Source organism: Gorilla gorilla, chromosome 13, assembly GCF_029281585.2.
Source record: "Gorilla gorilla gorilla isolate KB3781 chromosome 13, NHGRI_mGorGor1-v2.1_pri, whole genome shotgun sequence".
Lineage (NCBI taxonomy): Eukaryota > Metazoa > Chordata > Mammalia > Primates > Hominidae > Gorilla > Gorilla gorilla.
The window spans coordinates 89,914,828-89,939,350 of record NC_073237.2 but is presented as its reverse complement, the minus strand read 5'-3'; the positions used below and the strand labels follow the sequence as shown (position 1 = coordinate 89,939,350).

General features: G+C 42.7%; 1 protein-coding gene across 6 annotated transcripts in view; it reads right to left on the bottom strand.

The window, feature by feature from the left end:
* FAM120A (family with sequence similarity 120 member A) overlaps nucleotides 1-21,204 on the bottom strand; it is a 114,276-nt gene extending 93,072 nt beyond the window's left edge. For 3 of the 6 annotated variants that reach the window (XM_055349942.2, XM_055349944.2, XM_055349943.2), the window contains exons 1-2: nucleotides 20,499-21,199; nucleotides 1,495-1,741 (exon numbers count right to left, since the gene is read on the bottom strand). In XM_055349942.2, coding sequence (XP_055205917.1) covers nucleotides 1,495-1,741; nucleotides 20,499-20,972 — 721 coding nt within the window. In that variant the 5' untranslated portion in view covers nucleotides 20,973-21,199. Of the gene's footprint in view, nucleotides 1-1,494; nucleotides 1,742-20,498 lie in introns of all 6 variants that reach the window. The other 3 variants (XM_031014816.3, XM_031014817.3, XM_063696572.1) reach the window with 2 other exon arrangements.
* Between the last annotated feature and the right edge of the window lie 3,319 nt (nucleotides 21,205-24,523).

The following is a 24,523-nucleotide window of genomic DNA, read 5'->3' as shown; positions in this document are numbered from 1 at the left end:
GGTATACATCCTACAACTTATTGACTTAAAATGTACTCTCCTTTGAGACTGATCGGGAGAAAGAGAAATCAATAGCGCGTTTTGATACTGAATATTGACAAGTGTCTCTTTGAAATAAAGAACCAGTCCCTCCAAAAAAATAAAAATAAATTGTGACTCCTTACAATTTCTAGTTGTGTAAAACTGTTTTGGAATGTTTATAAAAATCTTTCTGATAACTAGGCATTTCTAAAAATAATCCACAATATAATCCCCTCTTGAACAGGACTGGATTGGACTGCTAGCCTCTATAGAATATATACTGCAAGGAAGCACAGTAACTGAGCACTAGAGACCACACGGCTTCCCAAACTGGCCTTGTGTGTCCAAAACAGCCCCAAATCCCATCAGATTCATGGATTCTAATCACAGGAGTGCCTCCCTCCAAAACATGTTTACTTACATTTGGACACAATTCTTATAAACTAAGCAAACTAGAGCTGGATATTAAAGTAGGGTGAGACAAGCACAATGGAAGCATAAGAAAGGGTAGCTGACAAAAGAGCAAAGAAAGAAAACACACAATGCAAATATAAAGTGACAGACAAATATATTACTTCTTGGGAATTTTTTTTTTTTTTTGGAGACAAAGTCTCACTCTGTCGCCCAGGCTGGAGTGCAGTGGCGCGATCTTGGCTCACTGCAACCTCCACCTTCCTGGTTCAAGCCATTCTTGTGCCTCAGCCTCCCAAGTAGCTAGGATTATAGGCGCCCACCACCATGCCCAGCTAATTTTTGTATTTTTAGTAAAGACAGGGTTTCACCATGTTGGCCAGGCTGGTCTCAAACTCCTGACCTCAGGTGAGCCGCCCACCTTGGCCTCCCAAAGTGCTGGGATTACAGGCGTGGGGGAATTATTTTTAATTCAAGAAAATTAAAATATAATGTCATAGTTAAAACAAGATTTCATCCTTTCTGGGTATTCAGCATAAGGAATTCCTCCAAGGAAATTTTTTAAAGACATGTATACATTTACTTAAAATGTAGGTGTTGGAAACAAGGTACAATAGCTTATTTTTGTTTCTCTTTTAAAGTAGTGAGTGTCCCGAAAATGAGGTGAAAACATAACCATTCTAACCCCATAGCATATTTTCTTCTACCATAAACATAATTTATGTCAAAGGTTTAAATGTCTAATTTACATAGTGACCATGTGTTGACATCTGTGATTTAGAATGTTAGTTTTCCAAAACCTTAAATGAGTTTTTTCACAAAATTAATCTGAACAATTCCTGGATAGAACAATACCTCAACAAACACTTAAGAACAAAAGTAGCACATTAGCTATGCCAAACAATAATACGAAGCAAGGAATGCAAAGGAAGAGCCCACGTCTTGGTTCTTTTCAATGTGTGATACATATCCAAAACATTCAAGCACAGAAACACTTAAAAGATCAATGTGCTTATCATATGGTCACTCCCTTATAAAATATTTTCACACTGCTCCACCTACCTAAGAGAGCAGCAAAAATAGGAAAACGATTTGGATTCAGGTCCAGTTGCTTGGCAACTTCATGCATCAGATATTGGCTTGTGGTGAGACTTTTCCCGTTCCGGCTCAGTTTTAGGGCATGGGCACTGAAATAGTAGGGGATGTTGCACAGTGCATAATCAGAGTCATACGCAACCAAGCCATGGAAACCATTCTCTCTGCAGAAACCAATCACTTCCTGATGGTGATCCTCAATGCTCTGTGCAACCTGGCAAACGAGAAAAAAACTTCATCAGATGTAGGGTAACACTGTAGCAACAAGCTCAATAAGCAGAAATGTTTGCACAGAAGCTGAAAAATCACATTTATGAAAACTATCCGTGAAAGCCAAACAGTCAAAAAAATGCCATAATAAAGTTTGCAACACATTGCTCCACTAAGAAATTTCTGTGGGAAATCGCATTTAAATCATCTCCTGTCAGTAACTTATGATCCCATCTAGACTGCAAATCAATTTTCAATTCTTGTCAAGCTCAAAGATCACCTTGCTTGAAAATACACAAAGCCAGCTGACCCCATGACAGTATTTTCAAGAAAGAGAGGGGGAGAAAGACACAAGAAAATAAAGAGGTGAGAAAGGAGACAGAAAGAAGCCACCCACTGTCAATGAAATCAAAACAATTTCTTCAAAGTAGATCAAATGTGTCAGGCGAAATCATCAGAATTTAAAAAATAAAATAAAAGTATGATCCCTCGGCCTACCTGTCAACCAGTTCTTATCCTCCTAAGGCCTCCCACACATGGAGACCATAAAAAGATGCATACGTTCACCCTCAATGTAACTGCCACAGGCTTATTCTATGTCCCACACACTATGTCAAGACTAGGTCTATATCAATGGCCTTTTCAGTGATGAAAAAATCTAAGACACCCTCTTTACTTCTGCTGAATCCCCACTGTAACATCCACAATACCTCGGATTTCCACAACACATGAAGGAGCAAGCAGAGAAGCAACACCTTTGAGAAGTCAAAGTCCTCTGGGCTCTCTCTAGTCCAAAAAATATACCAAAACACCTGGAAAAAATGTTCTAAATGATTTACAGTCCAAGACCACCAAATTCTCTCCTGCTGTTTCACATACTCATTAATCCAACTAAAATTCTGGCAAGTTTTTTGTTTCTACAATGGATAAGGTAATTTTGAGAACAGAATTTTAAACTAAATTAGGTGATTCCAATAACAATGGAGTATTAACTCTCCACAGGGCCTTGGAGGAGAAAAATGTGTGCCACCCTTAACCCCAAGTTTTTAAAACTACTGTCCAATGTGTGGCTACATTGAGAGAAAGTTTATATTAAATTAAATTCAAAATTAAGTTCAAGTATTCAGTGGTCACAGAAGACCAGAAGCTAACATACTAATTGGACAGCACACAACATTCTAACTACGTCAGAAAATTCTACTGGACATCACTGTAGAGTGGACCTCACTTCTCACCAACTTTCATAATAAAAGCAGTCGCCACATTTTGTTGGAAGGTTAGCTATAATGAAATCTCACTGAGAGGCAAAGCAAACCTTTTCAAGATGCATACGTAAAAGAAGAAATTACTTTCTGAATTCTCGGTAAATATTTCCATAAAAACATTTTACTTAATAAGAAAAAAACCAAACAACATCCAATCAGTCAAATAACATTCTATTCTTAAAGAAATGCTGTTTTATCCCTCAATCTAAAAACACTATATACCAGCTAAAACAGAATAGATTTTTTTAAAATCTAAAATTAGGCCTGCTTCATCCTCTCACTTCTAGAAATGGTAATTTCTAATCCAAGTTCTTTACCTCAAATCTTTTTATTATGTACAACTTTACATTTACAGTGATTTTTAAACTATTTTAAAATCATTAGAAATTACTGGCTTTTTTCCAGACATCTTTAATAATTAAGTCTGTACACTCTATTAAGAGACACGAAAATGAAAGGAGACAGTAAGTGACCACTCCCTTCTTGGCTCACGCTCCTTCACTCCTCCAAGGAGATCTAGAAAAGTTAGCTTGTTCCTTAGATTCACACATGTTGGGAAGGAAGCTGGGCAGAACTAAAACAGAGGCTAAAAGGAGGTGAGAGCCCAACCCTGCCCACCTCCATCATCAGGGAGTTCAGAGACAGCCAGCACTCATCTCCCAGCTTCACAGGGTGGTGAACAATGCCTGGGTGAGAATGGGCTGCTGGCCCACGGTGGAAGCAAAGCCATCTCACAAGAAGAGGCTTTCTAACCAAGACCTGAAAGGAGGGGCTGGCCCTGGGCAGGACCTCCAAGGAAGAGTATCCATGCGGCATGGGCACGGGACGTAGAAAGGTCAGGAAATGAGCCTGGCCTGTTGCCTGGGCAGAGGGACCCACTGTGTTCCAATCCTGGGATCAAGAGGAAAAGCGGGGGATGATGAAGTCTGAGAGTAGCAGGGATCAGGTCTAATCTGGCAGCTTTCAAGTAATGCTGTCAGTGTTGTAAAACAGCAGGCAATATATTTCAAGAGCTGTAAAACGTTCACACTCTTTAACCCGGTAACCTCACTCCAGGAAATAGAGCCTAAGACACCAATTCACTAAATAAAAAACATTAGAAGCATAAAAAGGATCACGGTAGACTCCTAAGGGAAAAAAATAAATTACGGAGATAGACACAGCCACTACGCTGTACTGTGGAGAAACAGAAAAAGCTTAGGATAAAGTATTAAACAAAAGCATTTCAGAATACAATATCATATATACACAACTATGTAAAACTTCGTTTGTGGTAAAAGGCTGGAAAGAAAAAGGCAAAGGTCAACATAGTTGTAATCAGAGTGGTGGAATTATGCCTTAAAAATCCCCTTTTAAAAGAAAAAAACCTAATGAAAAGCTGAAGAAGTACTATTATAAACCATACCTACACTCTGGTCACCTCTCTGCTACAGCACTTTGGACAAACTACCGTTCTTTTACATATATGTCTCTCCAACAGGACAAGGGGCACAGCTTACGCATCTTCACGTCAAGGGTCTAGCTTGGTGCTGGCAGCCAGCAAGCACCAAAAAAAATTAAAAACTGCCCCAGTTTGTTGTTGCATTTCATGGTTCCCCAAAGATTCCTTAAATTAGCAAATTAAAACTAGTAAGATACAGTCTATCCAGTACAGGCCAATATCCAGTAGAACCTCATAAAACAAAGGTGGTAGCCGGGCGCAGTGGCTCACACCTGTAATCCCAGCACTTTGGGAGGCCAAGGTGGGTGATCACCTGAGGTCAAGGAGTGTGAGACTAGCCTGGCCAAAATGGTGAAACCCCGACTCTACTAAAAATACAAAAAAATTAGCCAGGCGTGGTGGCGGGCGCCTATAATCCCAGCTACCCGGGAGGCTGAGGCAGGAGAATCTCTTGAACCTGGGAGGCAAAGGTTGCAGTGAGTCAAGATCACACCACTGCACTCCAGCCTGGGCGACAAGAGCGAAACTCCGTCTCAAAAAAAAAAAGAAACCAAAAAAAATACAAAAAAACAAAGGTGGCATGTGGGGCTTTTCACAATTACCTCCTTCCACCACCCATAACAGAATTACCTATTCACTCAGAACACTTGATTTTAGATTGGCATTAAAAAGCAAACAATAATTCAGTACAACTCTAATTTGCAAATGATTAACCATACCATAATCCTTCCCAAAACCAGACAGAGCATTAAACAAACATCTGACTGCTAGAATTTGTGTCCTAAAACAAAAGATAAAGGACCACACCCATGAACAAAGCTTCACACCTGCAGCAAAGGTAGGACCTCTCCCAACCTGGCCTCAGTCCATCTTTCCTATCCCAAGTCTCCTGAGTAAAGAGGGTCGGGGGAAGGAAATCAGAGTCTATGCTCCAGCTCTGCCCTAGATACCCAACCTGCCAGGACAACCTCCCCAACAACCAATGTAAAATCTCAGATCTCTACATTCCTTCAACTTCTAAAATTCTAGAACTCTTCCCTCTCGTTAAAATTAATTGTGCTTTTATCTGAGGAAATGCAACCTGGCATTAAAAGCCACAAGAGTAACAGAGAGGATGTCCTTTTCCATGGGTGAATAATGGAAGTGTGGTTCCACAGTTATTCAATGGGGGAAATCGGGGGGTGACAGCAGATCTGGCAAAGAAAATCACAAAAAACTCTGAATGAAAGAGTTCAAAGTCAATTGCCTAGGGGTGGTAGGAACAAGATGACTCAGCATTTGTTGAAACTCATACAATTGTACATCACACAGAATAAACTTTAATGTATGCAAATGAAAAAACAAATCAACCTGGGTGTCAGGGGATGCCAGGATAGAATGCAGACTGACAAATCTATACAATTGTATTATAAAATGTATGAAATAGTCTCACTGAAACTGGTTGGGGAAAAGGAACTGCCTGAGTACCTGGGAAACAGTGCACTCTACTTGTGTTTAAGTATGCCTCCCAGAATCTGCGTTAACAATTCTGAAATTACTTTGCAGGAACACTAGGGTTAAAGCAAATGCTGTATGAGCCAGGTCCTCACTGTCAGAGAAAGAAACTACAAATAATTATGCAAAAGGAGAAGGCTAGAATGAACCTCGTGGTGCTGCATTAGCCATGAGACATCAGTGAGAACCGGTGTTCAGGTGAAAATACACACATAGGTGGGTACAGAAACAATGGAGGATCTGGTGTTCACACAGATCTCCTTACATGGACCCCCAAGCAGCAGTAGCACCTGTAGCTGTCAGCTATGAGGGCCTGGACACAGAGACACCCCAGCAGCAGGACCCCACCAGTGCCCAGACCAAGGTTTCCAGGCACCTTCTCCATGACAAAGAACCGGGGCTTCTCTTTGGAGACAGCTGACACTGGAGCAGGAAAATACAAGGTGCACCTAAAGCATCTCGTAGGTCCAGAAAGCAAGGAAGCACTCCCAAAACAAAGGATGGCATGTGTCACACGGGCCAACCCAAGAGAGCTCCCAAAGCCAGAGCCAGGACAATGCGAGCAAGGATAAGGCAGAACTGGATATAACCCCAAATGAATTGGTTATGACCCTATAAAAAGAGGACAGGAGCCCATAATGATATAAATGAATGATTAAATAAATGATTAAATAAATGAAGGGGGAAGAGACACATTTTCCCTACAGAAGAATTCAAATAATACCATACAATTCTCCCCCCAGCAGGTAGAGTTTAACCCTATCCCCTTTGAATGTGGACTGGACTCATCTACTGCTTCCAAAGTATGAGGATGCTATAAATAAGCGAAAGGAAAACTGGTCACCGCAGAGCAAACACCCGCAGAGAGCTCCTTACCCAAGCAACCAAGGTCGGCGTCATCCAGTGCTAAGCCGAGTCAATGCCACGTGCCATGTGGGGTGCTGAGAAGCACCCTGCACCTCTGGGCTATTCTCCCAAACACACAGCCATAATTTAATATAGAGAAAGCATCAGACAAACCCAAATCGGGGACATTCTATAAAACACCTGATTAGTACTCCTCAGAAGTGTCAAGATCACCAAAGACAAACAGAAAAGCTGCCCCAGAAGACAGGGGATGGAGGACACTAGAGGTCCTGACCAGGGTCCCGGAACAGAAAAGGACACTGGTGGGAAACAGATGAAATCCAAATGAAGTCCATAATGAAGTTCACAGTAGTCTACCAAGGGTATTTTCTTGGTTTAGATCACTGTGCCAGCTAGCAGGAAGTGAACATTCCCTGGAAGCTGAGTGAGGGATATTCGGGAAGTCTGTACTATCTTTGTAAATTTTCTATAAAATTATTCCAAATAAGTTTATTTTTCTAAAAAAAAAGAGTCAATATTCTAGAAGACAATACATCAGCTGAAAGACTATTTCAAACCACTTTATTAGATGAACAAAGTATAACAGGCACGTGAAAAATAAATCCTGGCCTAAAGGCAAGTTTCAAAAAGCCGATTATATAAAAACAGAAATCTTCCCACAGGTAGTCCAGTTGAAAGAAACAAGAAAACCTACAAAGTATGGAATTTGGTTACCAATTAATTTATGAGTGAATAAATGCAGTCAAACTACTAAGAATATTCGTAAGAGGCCCAATAAACAATTCTTAAGATTTAAGTCAAGGAAAGCCTGGTTAAAAATCTGATCAAGGATATGAGCAGGGGTAAAAAGACAATACAATGCAAGGTTTGGGTGGGAATGGAAAAAAGATTCTGGGTTGCATCAAAATAACTTACAAGGCAGTTATTTAATTAAGAATAATCGTTAAGTACTGGGCTGAAGCTTTGGTCTGACAGACTTGAGCTTCCCTGCTGTTCATCTGGTCTTCTGAAGCTCCTTCCTGTTTTCCCTTCTCCTGTACTAAGCTACTCTCTCACTCTTATTTATCTGCTTCTTCTCTTCCCTGGCCTTCCAATGCCTGGCTTGGACTGGGCATAATACAATGAAATGTGTACTTCTAGTTCTTAATGTTAATTTCAGAAGTGAGTTAAAACTATTAAACGCAATATTCAGATTATTTGATTTTGAACCCCCTCGAAGAACAAAATGACATAAAAAATTAAGCCCTGAAAACACTTCCTTACAGGTAGCCCTTCAAAGGGGGTAAAGTCATCCACCAGAGGTAAATCAGACTTCGAACTATGAGCTGCCTCCTTGCTGAAAGTCGCAGGCTAGTAGCCACTGAAAGTATCTGCCATTTTAAAAGCACCAGGCCTTGATTAATTTTTGTCATGGCTACCATTTCCACTCTATCAAAATGCAAGCTTCAAGATCAAGGAAGTGAAACTCTAAAACTCCTTCTGTAAACAACCCCGAGGAGCATTCGGCTTCAGCTCTTGTGAAGTGATGAGGGGGCTAGTGTCCAATACAACACTCTAACCTGGGGCAGCCAGGATGGGAATCACAACACTTCTCAGCTCCTTCCTCCCTGTCTACCCCATCCCCAAGAAATATGGCAGGTGTCATTAGTGTTGAGAAGTTTAAGAAGTGGCAAAAGGGCCCGTTTCTGGTCTCAAGAAAGTACTCTGTACTTCGATTTACGATGATAATTTTATGCCACTATAAATTTACCAAATATACCTAGGTAAATCTTTTTATCTCAGTAGTTTTACATTTCATCATTAAAAAGGCAGATATATCAAAACTCAGGACTTTTACAAAGAATAATGACTAAAAAGCTCCCAAACTTACTTGGCAAGTATAATTGTTTATTAATTCTGAAACACAGCTACGGGAAGACCCCATAAGAAGAAAAACTTGACACTGTTACTTACTCCTAGTTTCCAGTGAAGAAACACTTCTACAATGAGGTTTGTGTCTCTGGCACCAGGTAGGTGAACTCCACTGCCTACTTTAATACTTTCTGTACTTCCATTTCTTCATCTGTAAGAATAATAGTATTCCTCTATCTCATAGGGTAGCTGCGATGATTAAACATACTACATGTAAACAGCTCAGAAGCATTCACAAATAATAAGCACTTGACAAATGTCAGTTACTATGTACTTTTAAGGAAGCTACGTAAAAAGGTTTCTTTATACTTTTCACACAGGACCTGAAACACTATGGGTTCTCATACATACATTTTCTGACACTAGGAAAACATACCGTTAATGTGGTTTTTCTTCAGAATAATTTTACACCAGTTCAGGGAACAATGTGACACATCCTCCAGCCAGCTAGCTGATTTAGAAGATATAAAACAACCTGACATAAGAGCGTATAGGTCCACCTAAATTATTTTGTTTTAAAAAACAACTACCAAAAAGGCAGTCTTCGGCCTCTTCCCAATGGTCAGTCAATAGCTATGAAATGGGAAAAACTAACACTGACGCTTCTGTTCCCTACTCTAGACCAACTGAAGAATAAGAACATTAAAAAAAGTCAACTCCAATTTGGTGGCAGATTTTTGTTGCTGTTTAAAGGGCAATTTAAATGTTATGACACATAGCAGGAATGCCTCTAAAAAGAAATCTCTCTCTTCAGGTAAGCTGAAATCATAGCTGAATAAGCTTATCTTATATATCTCATTTAGAATAAATGAGAATTGGGTACAGTGATCTTAAAAACAAGGAAAAACATTTCTTAAAATAAGGGAGTGGGACTTGAAAAGATGCTCAACTTCACTCATTATTACAGAAATATAAATCAAAACCACAATGAGACACTGAATACCTCACACCCATTAGGATGGCTATTTTTTAAAAAAAGAAAATAACAAATGTCAACAAGAATATATGGAGAAAAACAGATTCCTTGTGCACTGCTGGTGGGAATGTAAAACAGCGTGGCCTCTTGGGAAACAGTATGGTGATTCCTCAAAAAACTGAACGCAGAACTACCCTAAGATACAGCAATTACACTTCCAGGTTGAAAAAATGGGTCCGAAGAGATGTCAGTACACTCATGTTCACAGCAGCACCATTCACAATGACAAAAAGGATGAAACCCAAGTGTCCACCCACTGATGAATGGATAAACAAAATGTGGTCTATCCAATACAACAGAATGTTACTGAGCCTTAAGGAGGAAATTCTGACACGTTACAACATGTATGAACCTTGAAGACATTGTGTTAAATGCAATAAACCAGACACAAAATTACATATACTGTACGATCTCATTATATGAGGCTCATAGGGTAGACAACTTCAGAGACAGAGAGGAGAATGATGGTTACCAGGAGCTGGGGCACGGAAGAAATGGGGAGTTACAGTTTAGTGGGTACACAGTTTCAGTTTGGGATGAGGAAAAAATTCTGGGAATGGATGGTGGTGATGGTTATACAACAATGTGAATATACTTAATGCCACCGCGGCCAGGCGTAGTGGCTCACACCTATAATCTCAGTACTTTGGGAGGCCAGGGGTGGTGGGTCACTTGAGGTCAGGAGTTCGAGACTAGCCTGGCCAAGATGGTGAAACCCTGTCTCTACTAAAAATACAAAAATTAGCTGGGTGTGGTGGCAGGCGCACGCCTGTAATCCCAGCTACTCAGGAGGCCGAGGCAGGAGAACTGCTTGCACCCGGGAGGCAGAGGTTGCAGTGGGCTGAGATCACGCTACCGCGCTACAGCCTTGGTGACAGAGTGAGACTCCATCTCAAAAAAAAAATACACTTAATGCCACTGAACTGTACATTTAAACATGGTTAAGTTGGTAAATTTTATGTTAGGTGTATTTTACCACAATTTTAAGAAACAATAATAATAAAAAGAAGGGTATCTCCCTGTCTTCTCAGAAGGCCTAGGTGCTTGGCTCCAAAATTAACTTCCTACTTGTAAAAAGGCAGAGTTTTCCTTTTCCTTTGATTAACGACAATTAGGATGTATGTAATAGTTTGTATCTGCCAGGCCGTATCAAAGGGTGACACTTCTTTTTTGCTTTTGCAATCTCTTTAGCACACACTGCTTGTGATGTGATCACAGTCTGGTTCAATGGTTATTCAATAATACAGGTTAGGTGTCCTTTACTGAAACACTGAAGACCAGAAGTGTTTTGGATTTCAGGCTTTTTCAAGTTTTGGAATATTTGTTATTATGCTTACCAGCTGAACATTCTAAATTCAAAAATCAAAAATCCAAAATGCTCCAGTGAGCATTTCCTTTGTGCATCATGCTGGTGGCTCAAAAAGTTTTGAATTTTGGAGCATTTCAGGTTTGGGATGTTCGAATTATAAAACTGCTTGATTTTTCCCTCTAAAAATATTAATAATAATAAAGGAGTGATGTCATAAAAGAAGTGCAAATTAAACTTTACAAACTTTAAAAATAAAAAAATACAATGATAAAAGGAAGAAACACCCACATTATTTGTATTCAGAATCTATTTAGCCTACTCTAGTAATCTAATGACTCAGCTAAATCCTAGTAATATCATTCTTATTAAAATACTCCAAAATCTAAAACATAAAATTTCAATTTTCATAATTTAGGAAAAAGAACCTCAGGTTGATACTATTTATTTCAAGATAGTAACACTTGCAAACTCTTCATAGGTCCAGGAAATTAAAACACCTCATCCATGGAGTCTAGTGACCCCCTCCAACAGTCTGGGCTGGCTTGTTACTACTCTTCATAAATGTGCTCTAGCTCAGAGGATGAATGATGTACTTCAGATCTGTGAAGTCAACCCTCCAGCAATAAACCCTCTAGTATACTTTCCTGCACTAACCAGTAAAACACCAACATGGTAAATTCATCCTTTCAAGAAAGTTAATTGATTCCAGAGACAACTGAGAAATGCCAAATGAGTGGCGCATAAAAGTACCGTTTCTAAATCACAGATCCTAAACTCCATAATGCAGATTGACCATCACCTCTGCAAATACTGCAGTGGGTCAAGTTCAACTCTGTTACACTGTCCCCTAAGATGCCTAGAAACAATGTGTGATAAAGCCAGGTGTAACAAGAGGAAAAGTGGCTAAATGCAGCCCATTTCCCAAAGCAGTCACCCATTTTACGCCCTCAACACATCTCCTAAGTTAAGAAGCATAAAAGGTTTATTCAAAGATAAAAGCTCTGCACCAGGTGGCCAAGCTGACACCAGTGATTTTGGAATTAACTCTAGGGGGACTTTAAAACTTCTGCTTCCTACCATCTTTCTGCCATCACACTTCCTTGCCTGTAACTGGTGATTCATATCCATTTATCAAATATTTTCTGAGCATGTACTACACACCAAGTATCGTTCTAAGAGCTGGATAACAGGCAAGGTCTTCATCAGATTTACTTCTAGAGAAAACATAAAAATAAGCAAAAATGGGGCCAGGCATAGTGGCTAATGCCTGTAATCCCAGCACTTTGGGAGGCCAGGGCGGGTGGATCACGAGGTCAGGAGTCCGAGACCAGCCTGGCCAACATAGTGAAACCCTGTCTCTACTAAAAATACAAAAATTAGCTGGGCATGGCGTGCCTGTAATCCCAGCTACTTGGGAGGCTGAGGCAGGACAATCACTTGAACCCGGGAGGTGGAGGTTGCAGTCAGCTGAGATTGTGTCACTGCACTCCAGGTTGGGCAACAGAGTGAGACTTCGTCTCAAAAAAAAGCGAAAAGGAAATAAATGATGAACTATATGGAGACATTTAGATAATTTAAGAATATTTTTATCTGAACTGTGATTCATTTAAATGCCTGTTTTATTTAGAAAATTGTGCCTATAAATCTACTGGAAAGTAGTCTAAGTTTTCAAATCCTAAAATCTCTCTTCTTCATGTTACGCGATATTTGACATTTATTCCTATGGTGTAGTGCTTATTAAGGTTGGAATGTGTAATATGTGTTAATTAGTTTCTTCCTATTCATATAAATTTCAGAAAACTAAAATGAAGAACAATGTCGATCTAAACATGTTAGACATAGGAGGAAGTATACCTGTGTGTATTTTGATTCAGAAAATTAAGTTGTAGTTTTGATTACTTCCTTCCTGGTGTACTTGGACATCTCTATTGCAAACATTTATATGACTTTACAAAGGCATAAAGCTTAGAATTCTTTGATTTGCTCATACCAAGATTTCCTTACCTTGGCACTACTGGTATTTTGGGCCAGATTATTCTTTGCTATGGGGGCTGTTCTGTGCACTGTAGAATGTTTGGCAGCATCCTTGGCCTCCACCCAATAGATGCCTTCAGTTAACATCCTCCCCCAGCTGTGACAACCAAAAATGCCTCCAGGCACTGCCAAATGTCCCCTGCCAAATGTCTCAACTGTCAACCCTACTTGAGAGCCACTCACAGGTCTTCACTGAGTAAACATATTGTTCTACAGTATTAAAGAAAGTTCCAAACAAGAAAAAAAGGATTTAAATGAACCTCCTCAACCCAGAGGCTATAGGCTCCCTGAAGGTTTCCTTCCTTTCCTGTTCTGTTCACTCCTCTAGGCCTGGGCATTAACAGGCGCTCAAACATTTGCTGAAAGGAGAATTAATCACCATTGGGAACCAGTCAGAAAAGAGAGTATGAGAAATTTAAGATTAAAAAAACAAAACAAAACTTAAGTAATGGCCATTGATCCAGATTTTGAAATAATTTAATTTGTCTGGCTATATAATGGAATGCAGCAAATATTCTGATTAGAGTTGAGTGCCTATGCTAAGCATAATGGGGTACAAGAGGAGTAAAACAGTCCCTGGCCTCAAGGAGCCTACAGGTGGCTGGGGGAGGTAAATATGCAGTTATGCAGGTAGGTGCAATACAACAGACTAGAATGTCCACTGCAAAAATACACCATGCTGTGTGTGTATTCCCAGTCCACTTTTTCAAATATCAAGAGATTCCATGAAGAAGGCTGGCATTTGACATGGGCTTTGAAGTATAAGTAAAATTTTGATGAGCAAAAGTAGGACACAGTACAGTAGTTAAACAAGAGGAAATGACATAAGCAGAAACTGGATATTTCTTGGGGAAATAGTGACCAGTTGGGTTGGGAACATTTAAAAAAGTACAGTAGAGGGATTGTGAAACATTAAGTAAGGTGAAATGAGTTCAGGTCGCAGGAAGGTCTACAAGTCTGAATAAGGAATTTGGACTTAATGGTTTTGTTCAAGTCCCAACAGGAGAGTGACCTCCCTGAAGATGTGGCCGTCTACCCTGCCAAAGCTGTGCGAGATTAGTTCCACTGGGGAGCGGGGGTAGGTGCAGAGGCCATTCTGACTGCTACCTACAGTAATACAAAAGTGTAATGACATGGAATTTACCTATAGTATATGCCTTGCATTCTATTTTTCATTCTATTTTACTCTGTTATTTTTAAGTAATGGCAAACATCCAATAATTTGGTTTCACAACCCACTGAAGGGTTTGCAAAGCATTTCTTCGACCTTTTGGATAAATATGGTGAATTCAAATGTTGGGGGTACTGGAAAAAAGGAAGAGTATAACAGTTAAGTAGGAGACTACTGAGCCAGAATTGGCCTGGTGTGTCATTATTCTAGGGACTGGGAGGATGGGATGCTGGAATAGCAAGCATGACTCTATGGTGGTAGAGGGTGTAACTCTGAAGTGAGTGATCATGAAGTTCAAGCTAGTTACAGCTAAAAAGGAAGCCAACAGAATGGGAAAAGAGAAATAGCGGAAGGCAAGCAGGGGACAGACGCTGGGAGCAGCAAGGAGTGACAGGGACACAGCGTTCAGAAGTGTTAAAGGTGGGGTCACTTTTCTCACTAATTATACGGTCCAAGCTCTGGAGTATCTAAAGTGCAATTAGAAATTCACTCCAGTTGCAGAATCAGGATGCCAGATGAGAGAGGTGAATAGTCAGTGTCTGTGTTGATGGGACACAGTATAAACAATATATAAGTATGTAAAACCAGGTGCTGAAGTGTTTGAGGACAGTGAGGCTGTGCCTTGGAAATGGTGAGATGTCGAATAAACATGTGGGTTAGCACTCACCTCAAAATATGTAATATTGAGAAGTATATAATGAAGAATATACTATGGAAGTGGCCAAGAGGATTGTGGCATTTAAGGAAACATCATATTGCAGTAACCCCAGGAAATGGAAGCATTTTGATCACTGAAAAAGGTTCAAGGAGGCAGACAGGAAAAGACAGAGTGGTTTTTGATAGGTTTAATTTAAAGTAAAAAAAAAAAAAGGAAGAGATTTAGATGACCATGATAATTGTTGATAAAGATCAGTGCTCAAATAACAAATTGGTGGCACAAGGGCTGAAACTAACTTAGAACCAAGTTTTCCTTCGCTTGACGTTTTTAAAATGGAATAATTTTTTTAAAAATCTGGGTTTCTGGCTTTTTTGCAAAGTCTGAAGTTCTGGCAATGTTGACTCTATGGTCCTACGTGGCTTTTAAAATGTGCATACCTTTAGCTCTACTGTGTGTATATATCATGTGTATACCATCTGTCGGGGTTGGATAAATTATGGAATACTATTTAGGGACTGAAAAGACTTAGAGCTCTAAGTATAGACATGGAAAGATTTCTTACAAATAAAAAAGCAAACTGCTGAATAACGTATAGTGCAATCACATTAATGTGAAAAAATGGAACTATATTATAATAATATATATTATATAACTTATGACATAAAATATATGGCCTACACAGCCACTGTGGAAAATATATGGCAATTCCTTAAAAAGAAAAACAGAATTACCATATGACCCAGCAATCCTACTTCTGAGTATATACCCAAAAGAACTGAAAGCAGGAACTCGAACAGCTCTTTGTATACCATGCTCATAGAAGCATTATTCATTATTCACAATAGTCAAAAAGTGGAAGCAACCCAAGTATCCACCAGTGGATGAATGGATAAACAAAATGTGGTACATATACACAGTGGAGTATTATTTAGCCTTAAAAGTTAAGGAAATTCTGACACAATCTACAACATGGAAGAACCTTGAAGACATTATGCTATGTGAATTAAACTAGTGACAAAAGTAGTACAACAGAGAAATATATACAATGACTAGTTTGAGGTATAATATGGTCAGTTTTGAACCTTAAAAATCTTCCAGTCAATTAAAGGTCCTTAAGAATAAGATATACTGTCAGAGTCCAGGATCTACTGATGGACATTTTTCTTCTGAATAGAAACATGACTGTTCCTATCCTAACTAGAAAACATAGTAGAAGCAGTTAGCTATCGTAATTGACCTGGGGGTGAACTGTAGGTAGGCACACCCACAAAGTATTCTTACACAAAGAAGCTGAACTTTGACTTTAGCACTCCACTTCCGTCTTGAGGTTACTAATGACTTGTCCCCAGATGTCACTTAATCACTAGATCCTGTTTTTACACATGAAAAATGGGGTAACAAAGCACTCTGAGGATTAAATGAGATGGCATATGTGAGAAAGGACCTAGCAAGGACCTGGTCTGATACCAGTTCATTCTCTTCCCCCATCAAGTATACATGAAGGGAGACCATCATCTCTAAATACAAACACATAATTATGCTAACCATGAAAATTCTAAACCATAGTCTAACCTCGCATTCTTCCACTGACTTATAGCATGAACGCCATTTTATGTAAGAGCATTATTTAACAAAATTCCAATGGAAGCAAATTCAGAAGATCTGAAGGACTTCATCATAAACCCTTACACTGATACCACAAGTCATATAGCAGAAACATTTATGAAAGCTCCAGTGACTTCATGCCACTAAGATTTTAAAATAAACATAAGTCATTCACTGAAGTTTCAAAGGTTATTAATGACCCAAGGCACATAAGAGGAAACACTGTCCAAGTAACTAGCTAAAGCCAAGTTCAAATTAGGCTATTTTAGGACCTACACAAAACTAGTCAATACATAGGCCAACGTATTATTATTATTTTCATTGTTCTGTCTGTCTTTCCATGTAGACCAACTTCTAATGGTTAAAGAAATACAATTACTACTACCGAACAAAAAAATACAATTATTACTCTGTAAAAGAAATAATCTCTAAATCAAAAAAGATTTCTCCTGGCCAGGCGCAGTGGCTCACGCCCGTAATCCCAGCACTTTGGGAGGCCGAGGCAGGTGGATCACGAGGTCAGGAGCTCAAGAACAGCCTGGCCAAGATGGTGAAACCCCGCCTCTACTAAAAATACAAAGATTAGCCAGGCATGATGGCAGGCGCCTGTAATCCCAGCTACTAGGGAGGCTGAGGTAGGAGAATCGCTTGAACCCAGGAGGTGGAGGTTGCAGTGAGCCAAGATCGCGCCACTGCACTCCAGCCTGGGTGACAGAGTGAGACTCCATCTCAAAAAAAAAAAAAAAAAAAAAAAGATTTCTCTAAGCAAAGGTAACAGGAAATTATGCCCCTCTGCCAATTTACAAAACACTAGAAAGCACCAATAAGATGCTTAAAGTTTTTATAAATGTCTCATTTACTCAACATTATATATACTGAATTGTTCATGTCAATTCCTTTGCCAGTGGTTTTTACTTAATCTTAAAAAAATTATCATATGATAAAATTAACACATTTACTTTGGATGAATAGTTCTGATTTTAATGTATGGTAGCATCACCACCATCAGAATACAGAACAGTTCCATCACTCCACAAAGATCTCTCCTGCTGTCCCCTTTATGTGTACATCCTTCCCCTCCTCTACTCTCAGCACCACTGCATTGGTCCCCATCACTATAGTTTTATAATCATCCCTTTTGAACCTGGCTTCTTTCACTCAGTATAAAACCTTTATTAAATATTCATGCAAGTTGTTACCTACACCAGCAATTCCTTCCTTATTATTGCTAAGTAGTATTCCACAGTATGGCTATACCGTAGTTTAACCATTCACTTACTAAAGCATACTTTGTTTCCACGTTTGGGCTATTATGAATTAAGCTGCTATGGACATGTGAGTACCAGTTTTTGCACAAACAAAAGTCTTCATTAGGAAAATACCCAGGAGTGGAATTGCTGGATCGTATGATAAACGTATGTTTACCTTTATAAGAAAGTGCCACTGTTTTCTGGAGTGGCGGTGCCATTCTGCATTCCCACAAGCAATGTGTAAGGATCCAGTTGCTCAGCATTCTTGCTAGCACTTGGTATTGCTCATTTTTTTCTCTTTTAGCCATTCTAATAGGCATGTAGTGATATCATGCTTTTAAACGTTTTAACCACTTTATGGGTATCTTTTATTAAATGGTATACACTGTTTCAATCCCTTAAACAGACAATGCTGAATATTAATTTTTACGACTCAAAATCATCCTTATAGAATAAACATTGTACTACCCTCAGGGACCAAGGAAGTACATAGGGTTGTTTTCCTTTTCTTAAAATAGCCCCAGAATTATGTTTGCTTTTTATAGCTTTTTAAATCTCTCTTGTCACTTCTTGCTATTAATGGTGCTCCTGCCTCTGGCAGACTCTCCTCTTCATCCTCTTCTCAAGCTGAGTTTAGAAAATAGATAACCAAGCTTGTTAGAATTACATATGAAAAGAGGCCAGTCCATGAGTGAGAGAGCTTAAAGGATTCTTCAGTGAGGAAAGCAAAAGCACCCCCCTACACCCGCCAACCCCCCACATCACTGTACCCAAACTTCCTGACATCTTGCTTGGTTGCTGAGAAATTTCTAGTAGCTAAATCTCTTAGGCACTTTTCAAAAAGGTAAGGTTGCCACCTATGAGACCACCAAGTAATTGAGTCATTACAATATTCATTTTGTGCAATTCGCACTATAATATGACCCTAGGTCAATAATTAAAAGCTTAGCAAAAGCAAAATACAGACAAAATTATCCCATTATCCCGTGTCCAGAAACCTAAGTGAAAAAGACGATCTTAAATGGAGCTTAAATCTAGTTTCCAAACACTGACACATTGGTCTGAATTCTGAGCACCTACTAGGTGTGCGAGGCATTCAAAGGGGTGCAAAGATAAAGAAACTGTAGAATTAAAAAGAACTCAACAGTTCTTTAAAGATACAGTGACCATATGCATACATACTGATTCTAATCCTAAGTAATATTCACAGTGTTCCCTTGAAAGTCGCTTCACTAGTTAAGTAGAGAGCTGTGCGGTTACCAAAGGCAAGTCAGTGCAGCTCATCCTGTCTTTTAAGTAGTCTTTTCCACCTCTGAACAAGACTAAACTATGAACACTTTTACGCTCTATTAGGGAGATGGATCGCTTCAGACAAATGGCAGCACCTTACTTCCCTGAGCGCCCCAGGCTCCGATTCAGAAATTAAAAGGCAGGCACTTCCTCTCACCCTAACTTCCCTGAGGAATGGCAGCTGTGTCTGCCAGGCGCAGGGGCCAATCGGGACTCTGCCGGCCGCCTCCACCCACGACTTAAAACACCATCTCACCAATTGCAACCGGATCGTGGGTGGGACTTCCGCTATCATTTTAGGCTTAACTACCACCATCTCCTCGCGGGCGGTGGGGGCAACCGCGAAGACAGAATTTCACAAACTTTCAGCTCCAGCAGTTTCAAGGAAATGTCAAATGACAAGATGGAAGACCGAGTGGCAAGAGCTAAGACAACAAAAAGGCCCCCAAAATTTGTTTTCAAGAAAACCAATGAAAAAAGCAAGCAATCAGAACGTGAAGTCCAGGATCATGGATGTGCTTATCTTCACAGTCACTGCTGGGTCCTGAAGTTCTCCTCTGGCCCAGTGCCAGCTGAGAAGCCCTCTGCCAAAGGGCCAGAGGAGGCCGGTGATGTAGAGCTCTGATTACCCACCCGTCAGGGCACCGCTGAAGGTCACTGAATACTTACTGTGCACCCGAAAAATAAATCCTGCGAGTTCACGCCCGCGTAGTTCGCCCCCTGATTTTGAGCGACTCCTTTCGCATGGGATCTACAAAACCGAACTGCCTTAAAGACCTCTTTCACACGGACGTGAAGTCACAGAACTGACAAAATCCCATCCTGTCAAAGTGCACGGGTCTTTGAAATCTAACACAAAAAGCCATAGAAAGATTCTCTAAACACCCTGTACTAAGAGGAACACGGACAGGGCACTGCGTTCTGAAGTAGAGGCCAGGACACTGGCCCTTAGACACGTCTCGCTGTCACCGGGCTAACAACATTGGCAAGGGCGGCGGCAGCAGCACTGATATTTGCAGCCCCCAAGGGCCCTGGCGAAACCCCCTCTATTACTCTGTATCCTGCGTGCTTCCAAGATGAACCTGTTGCTGGGAAATAACAGGCTAAATTAGAAAAGGGAGTATTTTGTCAAAGTTGAAGGTGAGTGATAGCCTGCCCGCCTCAAATAGGATGGGAAAAACTAAGGATATTGGGGATGATGACACTGTCGCCTCCGAATTCTGGTCCGGGGCTCTCTCCCAGCCCTCAAGTGTCCCCACGCGGCCGCGGACCCCGAACAGGGACAGCTGGAGACAGGCTTGGGCAGCGCGCGGCCTGCACCCGCGGCCATCCATCTTGCAGCCCGGCCCGGCCAGGCTATCCCGGGCAAGGGCTGGGGGAACTCGCTGCCCCCAGCGCCGCCACGGCCGGGCGACATTCTGCGCCCTGGGAAGGGGGATAGGGGTGCGGAGCGGCCCCGGTCCCCGGCCCGCCCGGATTCCCGGCCTCACCTTGACGTGGAAGCGGATGAGCGCCAGGCGGATGCAGTGGGCCATGCAGACGGGCGGCAGGAACCAGACCTTTGGCGGCGGGGTGCCCTTGTTCTGGACATGGCTGACGATCTGCTGTGCCGTCTGGCGCTCGTTGCCCTGCCGCTTGACCCACTCGTGCAGCCGGGCCTTCTCGAGCGCGCCGTTGAAGAAGACGAAGAGCTCGATGTTGCCGCCGAAGCAGGCCTTGGCCAGCGCCGCCAGGTAGCCAAGCATGTGGTTCCACTGGCCGCCGCTGACCCAGTCGGTGTAGAAGCCGCCGTAGAGGCGGTGCAGGCAGTTGTCGGCGTCCACCAGCAGGCGCAGCGGGGTCTGCGGGGGCCGCTGCCGCCCGCCGCCCACCAGGCTGCCCCGGGCCAGCTTCTGCAGCTCCACCGGCACCACGGCGCTCGGGCAGTGCTTCTCGATGTAGTCCTGGAAGCCCTGCACGCCCATGGCGGCGGCGGGGGCGCGGGCGCGGGTGCGGGCGGGGGGCGGCGGGGCCGGGGGTGGTGGGGCCGTGGCGCGCGGGCGGGCTGGCGGGCGGGGGCGGCGGCCTCTAGGGGGGACTGGGGCGGGTCGGGGGCGCGCTCATGGCCGCCGCGGCTGCCATGTGCTGCCGCCTCCCAGGGCCATGTCTGGGGAGGGACCTGCCGCCGCCGCCGCTGCCGCCGCTGCGAGGCCGAGGCCGAGGCCGAGGCTGAGGGCCGGGGCGGGGCGGGCGGGCGGCGCTGACGTAGCGGACCCGCCCGGCGCGGACGCCGCCCAGGCCCGCCGGCTAGCAGGCGGAAGAGGCGGCGCCGGCGGGACGCGGCTCGGGGCTCCCGGAGGCGGCGGCGGCGGCGGAGGCGGAGGCCCGGAGTTGGGCCGGGACGGGATCCAGGAGGCTTCTGAGCCGGAGCAGGCAGCGCCTGGAGGCCACAGGCCGTTCGCCCGCCTCAGGCCGGTCGGCCGCCGCTCCCCTCCCTGCGCCCTGTTCCCGGCAGGGCCAGAGAGGCCGCCGCCTCTGCCCGGTGGTTCTCGGGCGAAGGGAAGCCGCGAAGCAGGTCCTGGGGAAGAGCTCGCCTGCTCCTGAGGGAAGCGGCGATAAGATGGCGCTTTGAAGGGGAGCCGAAGGCCGAGTCACTCTGCTCGTCGGGACGCCGCCTTCCTAACGCCGCCGTCGGCTCGCACCACTCTGGGCCTGCTGCCCACACTGACTGCGGGGTCCGGGAGAGCGGGATGCTGGCCGGCCGCGCCTGGCTTCTTGGAAAGAGCAGGAAGGAGCGCGAGAATGCAGTTCCGCGGCGGGTGCTCATCCCAGCAGCTTCGGGCTCTCGGTTGTCGTGGTTTTTACACCTATGACAAATGACATGGCCAAACACACCATAATGTCTGAAGGTACAGGTAGCCCTAAGCGCCTGCTCGTCACGGAAGAGACTGTCTTGAGAGCACAGGTCTGTTGCAGCGTGGGAAAGCCTGCGTTACCACTGCGCAATGGCTAGGCTGAAACGTGCGCCTTTGCAGTGGCTCTCCCTGCTCTTCTGAGGGAGAGGGATTTGAATCTTGTTGCTTTAGTAGCATCTTCTGGAAGGAGGTCGTTTACGTAAATTCTGTTCCAAAGCTCTGTCATAACTGCTTCTAAAATGAGGTTGATACTGTATGTATATTAGGCTTGCATAAAACATTTTCAAAAAGAGATTAATGTCTTTCAGAATATAAATTTAGAAACCCAGCACTCTAAAAGTTTTAAAGTGCCGCTTTTACTTACCTTCATCTCTCCATTTGTTCTTTTTTTGGAGAAACCTCTGTAGAGGAGCAGGATGCAACCGACAGGCTGTGGCCGGACAGCTGCTGCCCAGCACGTGGAGCCTGCACGCGCACGGTTTGGCCAAAGAAGCCCCCATACTCCCGGTGAAAAAGGCAAGTTGGATTTTTCTGCTTTCTTTTCTGATACCCACCTCAAATGCAAGCCAGTATCATACATACATAAATTAAATGCTGCTGGTATTTTAGGAAGTTACATTTAAAAGCAGGCTGACAAGTTATGCCACTCACCTATGCATGAAATTAGTCACAAAGCCAGGATGACATGTTATCTAGAAATAATACAGGCCAGGTGCGGTGGCTCACGCCTGTAATCCCAGCATTTTGGGAGGCCGAGGCGGGTGAATCATTTGAGATCAGGAGTTCGAGACCAGCCTGGCCAACATGGTGAAACCCCGTCTCTACTAAAAATGCAAAAATTAGGCGGGCCTGGTGGTGTGTGCGCCTGTAATCCCAGCTACTTGGGAGGCTGAGGCAGGAGAATTGGTTGAACCCGGGAGGCGGAGGTTGCAGTCAGCGGAGATGGCGCCACTGCACTCTCTAGCCTGGGCAAAAAGCGAGATTCCGTCTCAAAAATAAATAAATAAAAGAAATAATACAGTTAGCCATTAAATAACAAGGCAAAATCCAGAAATATCCAAATTTGCTTTTATAACCCAAGGCAGGTTCACAAGGTGAGGAGTAGTAGTTTTTAATCACTCGTATTTTCATTTGTAGCATTGCATTCCATGTATTTACCTTTTCCTTAAACACTCTTGCTTTTAATTTTTAAAAATGCGTTAGTGCGGCCGGGCGTGGTGGCTCACGCCTGTAATCCCAGGACATTGGGAGGCCGAGGCGGGCAGATCACGAGGTCAAGAGATGGAGACCATCCTAGCCAACATGGTAAAACCCCATCTCTACTAAAAACACAAAAATTAGCCGAGCGTGGTGGTGCGCACCTGTAGTCCCAGCTACTCGGGAGGCTGAGGCAGGAGAATTGCTTGAACCCGGGAGGTGGAGGTTGCAGTGATCACGCCAGTGCACTCCAGCCTGGCAACAGAGCGAGACTCCATCTCAAAAAAAAAAAAAAAAATGCCAGTGCCAGTATCTGGAATTCTGGAAATAAATTTATTTTCACCTTATTATATTGTAGAGGTCTAAGGTTCTGGAGTCAGGCCCCCAATATCCATCTTATGATAAGTCTGTGCCCTTGCAAAAATATTTACCTTATTGAACCTTGGATTTTATCATCTGTAAAATCAACATATTAATAGTAGTTAACCTCCCAGGTTGTTATAAGGATTAAATCAGATAACCTGTGTGCCTGCCACACAACAAATGCTCAATAAATGTTGGCTTTTGTAGTTATTTCCAGAAACTGTATTTATCTAGACTTATACTCGAGAACATAGGCCAGTTATTGTACTTTTGGAAAGTTTAAAATTCATTATTGTATCATAACACATAAAACTCAGTTCTTAGTTGCCCTATTTAGCTGTGTGTTCTTTAAAAAAAAAAAAACAACTTTATTTATTGAGTAACTATTGATGGTGGGCAAAGTTTAGCTGACAAACGCTTATATACTCTGCATCCTTAGCTCAAATTCAGGGGTTGGTTGAAGTTAAATTGCTTAAATATTGAGGTAAAAATAAACATCTGGGCCGGGCACGGTGGCTCACGCCTGTAATCCCAGCACTTTGGGAGGCTGAGGTGGGCGGATCACAAGGTCAGGAAATCCAGACCATCCTGGCTAACACGGTGAAACTCCGTCTCTACTAAAAAAAAATACAAAAAAAAATTAGCGGGGCGTGGTGGCAGGCGCCTATAGTCCCAGCTACTCAGGAGGCTGAGGCAGGAGAATGGCGTGAACCCAGGAGGCGGAGCTTGCAGTGAGCCGAGATCACGCCACTGCATTCTAGCCTGGGCAACAGAGCGAGACTCCATCTTAAAAATAAAAAATAAACATCTGTATTTAAAATTTAATAAAAAGTTATGTCTTCTTGGAGGTTACAATATGACAACTAATGGTTGGGGACTTTTTCTTTTTTTATTTTGTATTTATTTTATTTATTTTTTCTCCCCCAAGATGGAGTCTTGCCCTGTTGCCCAGGCTGGAGTACAGTGATGTGATCTCGGCTCACTGCAACCTCCCTCTCCCAGGTTCAAGTGATCTCCTGCCTCAGCCTCTGGAGTAGCTGGGATTACAGGTACACACCATC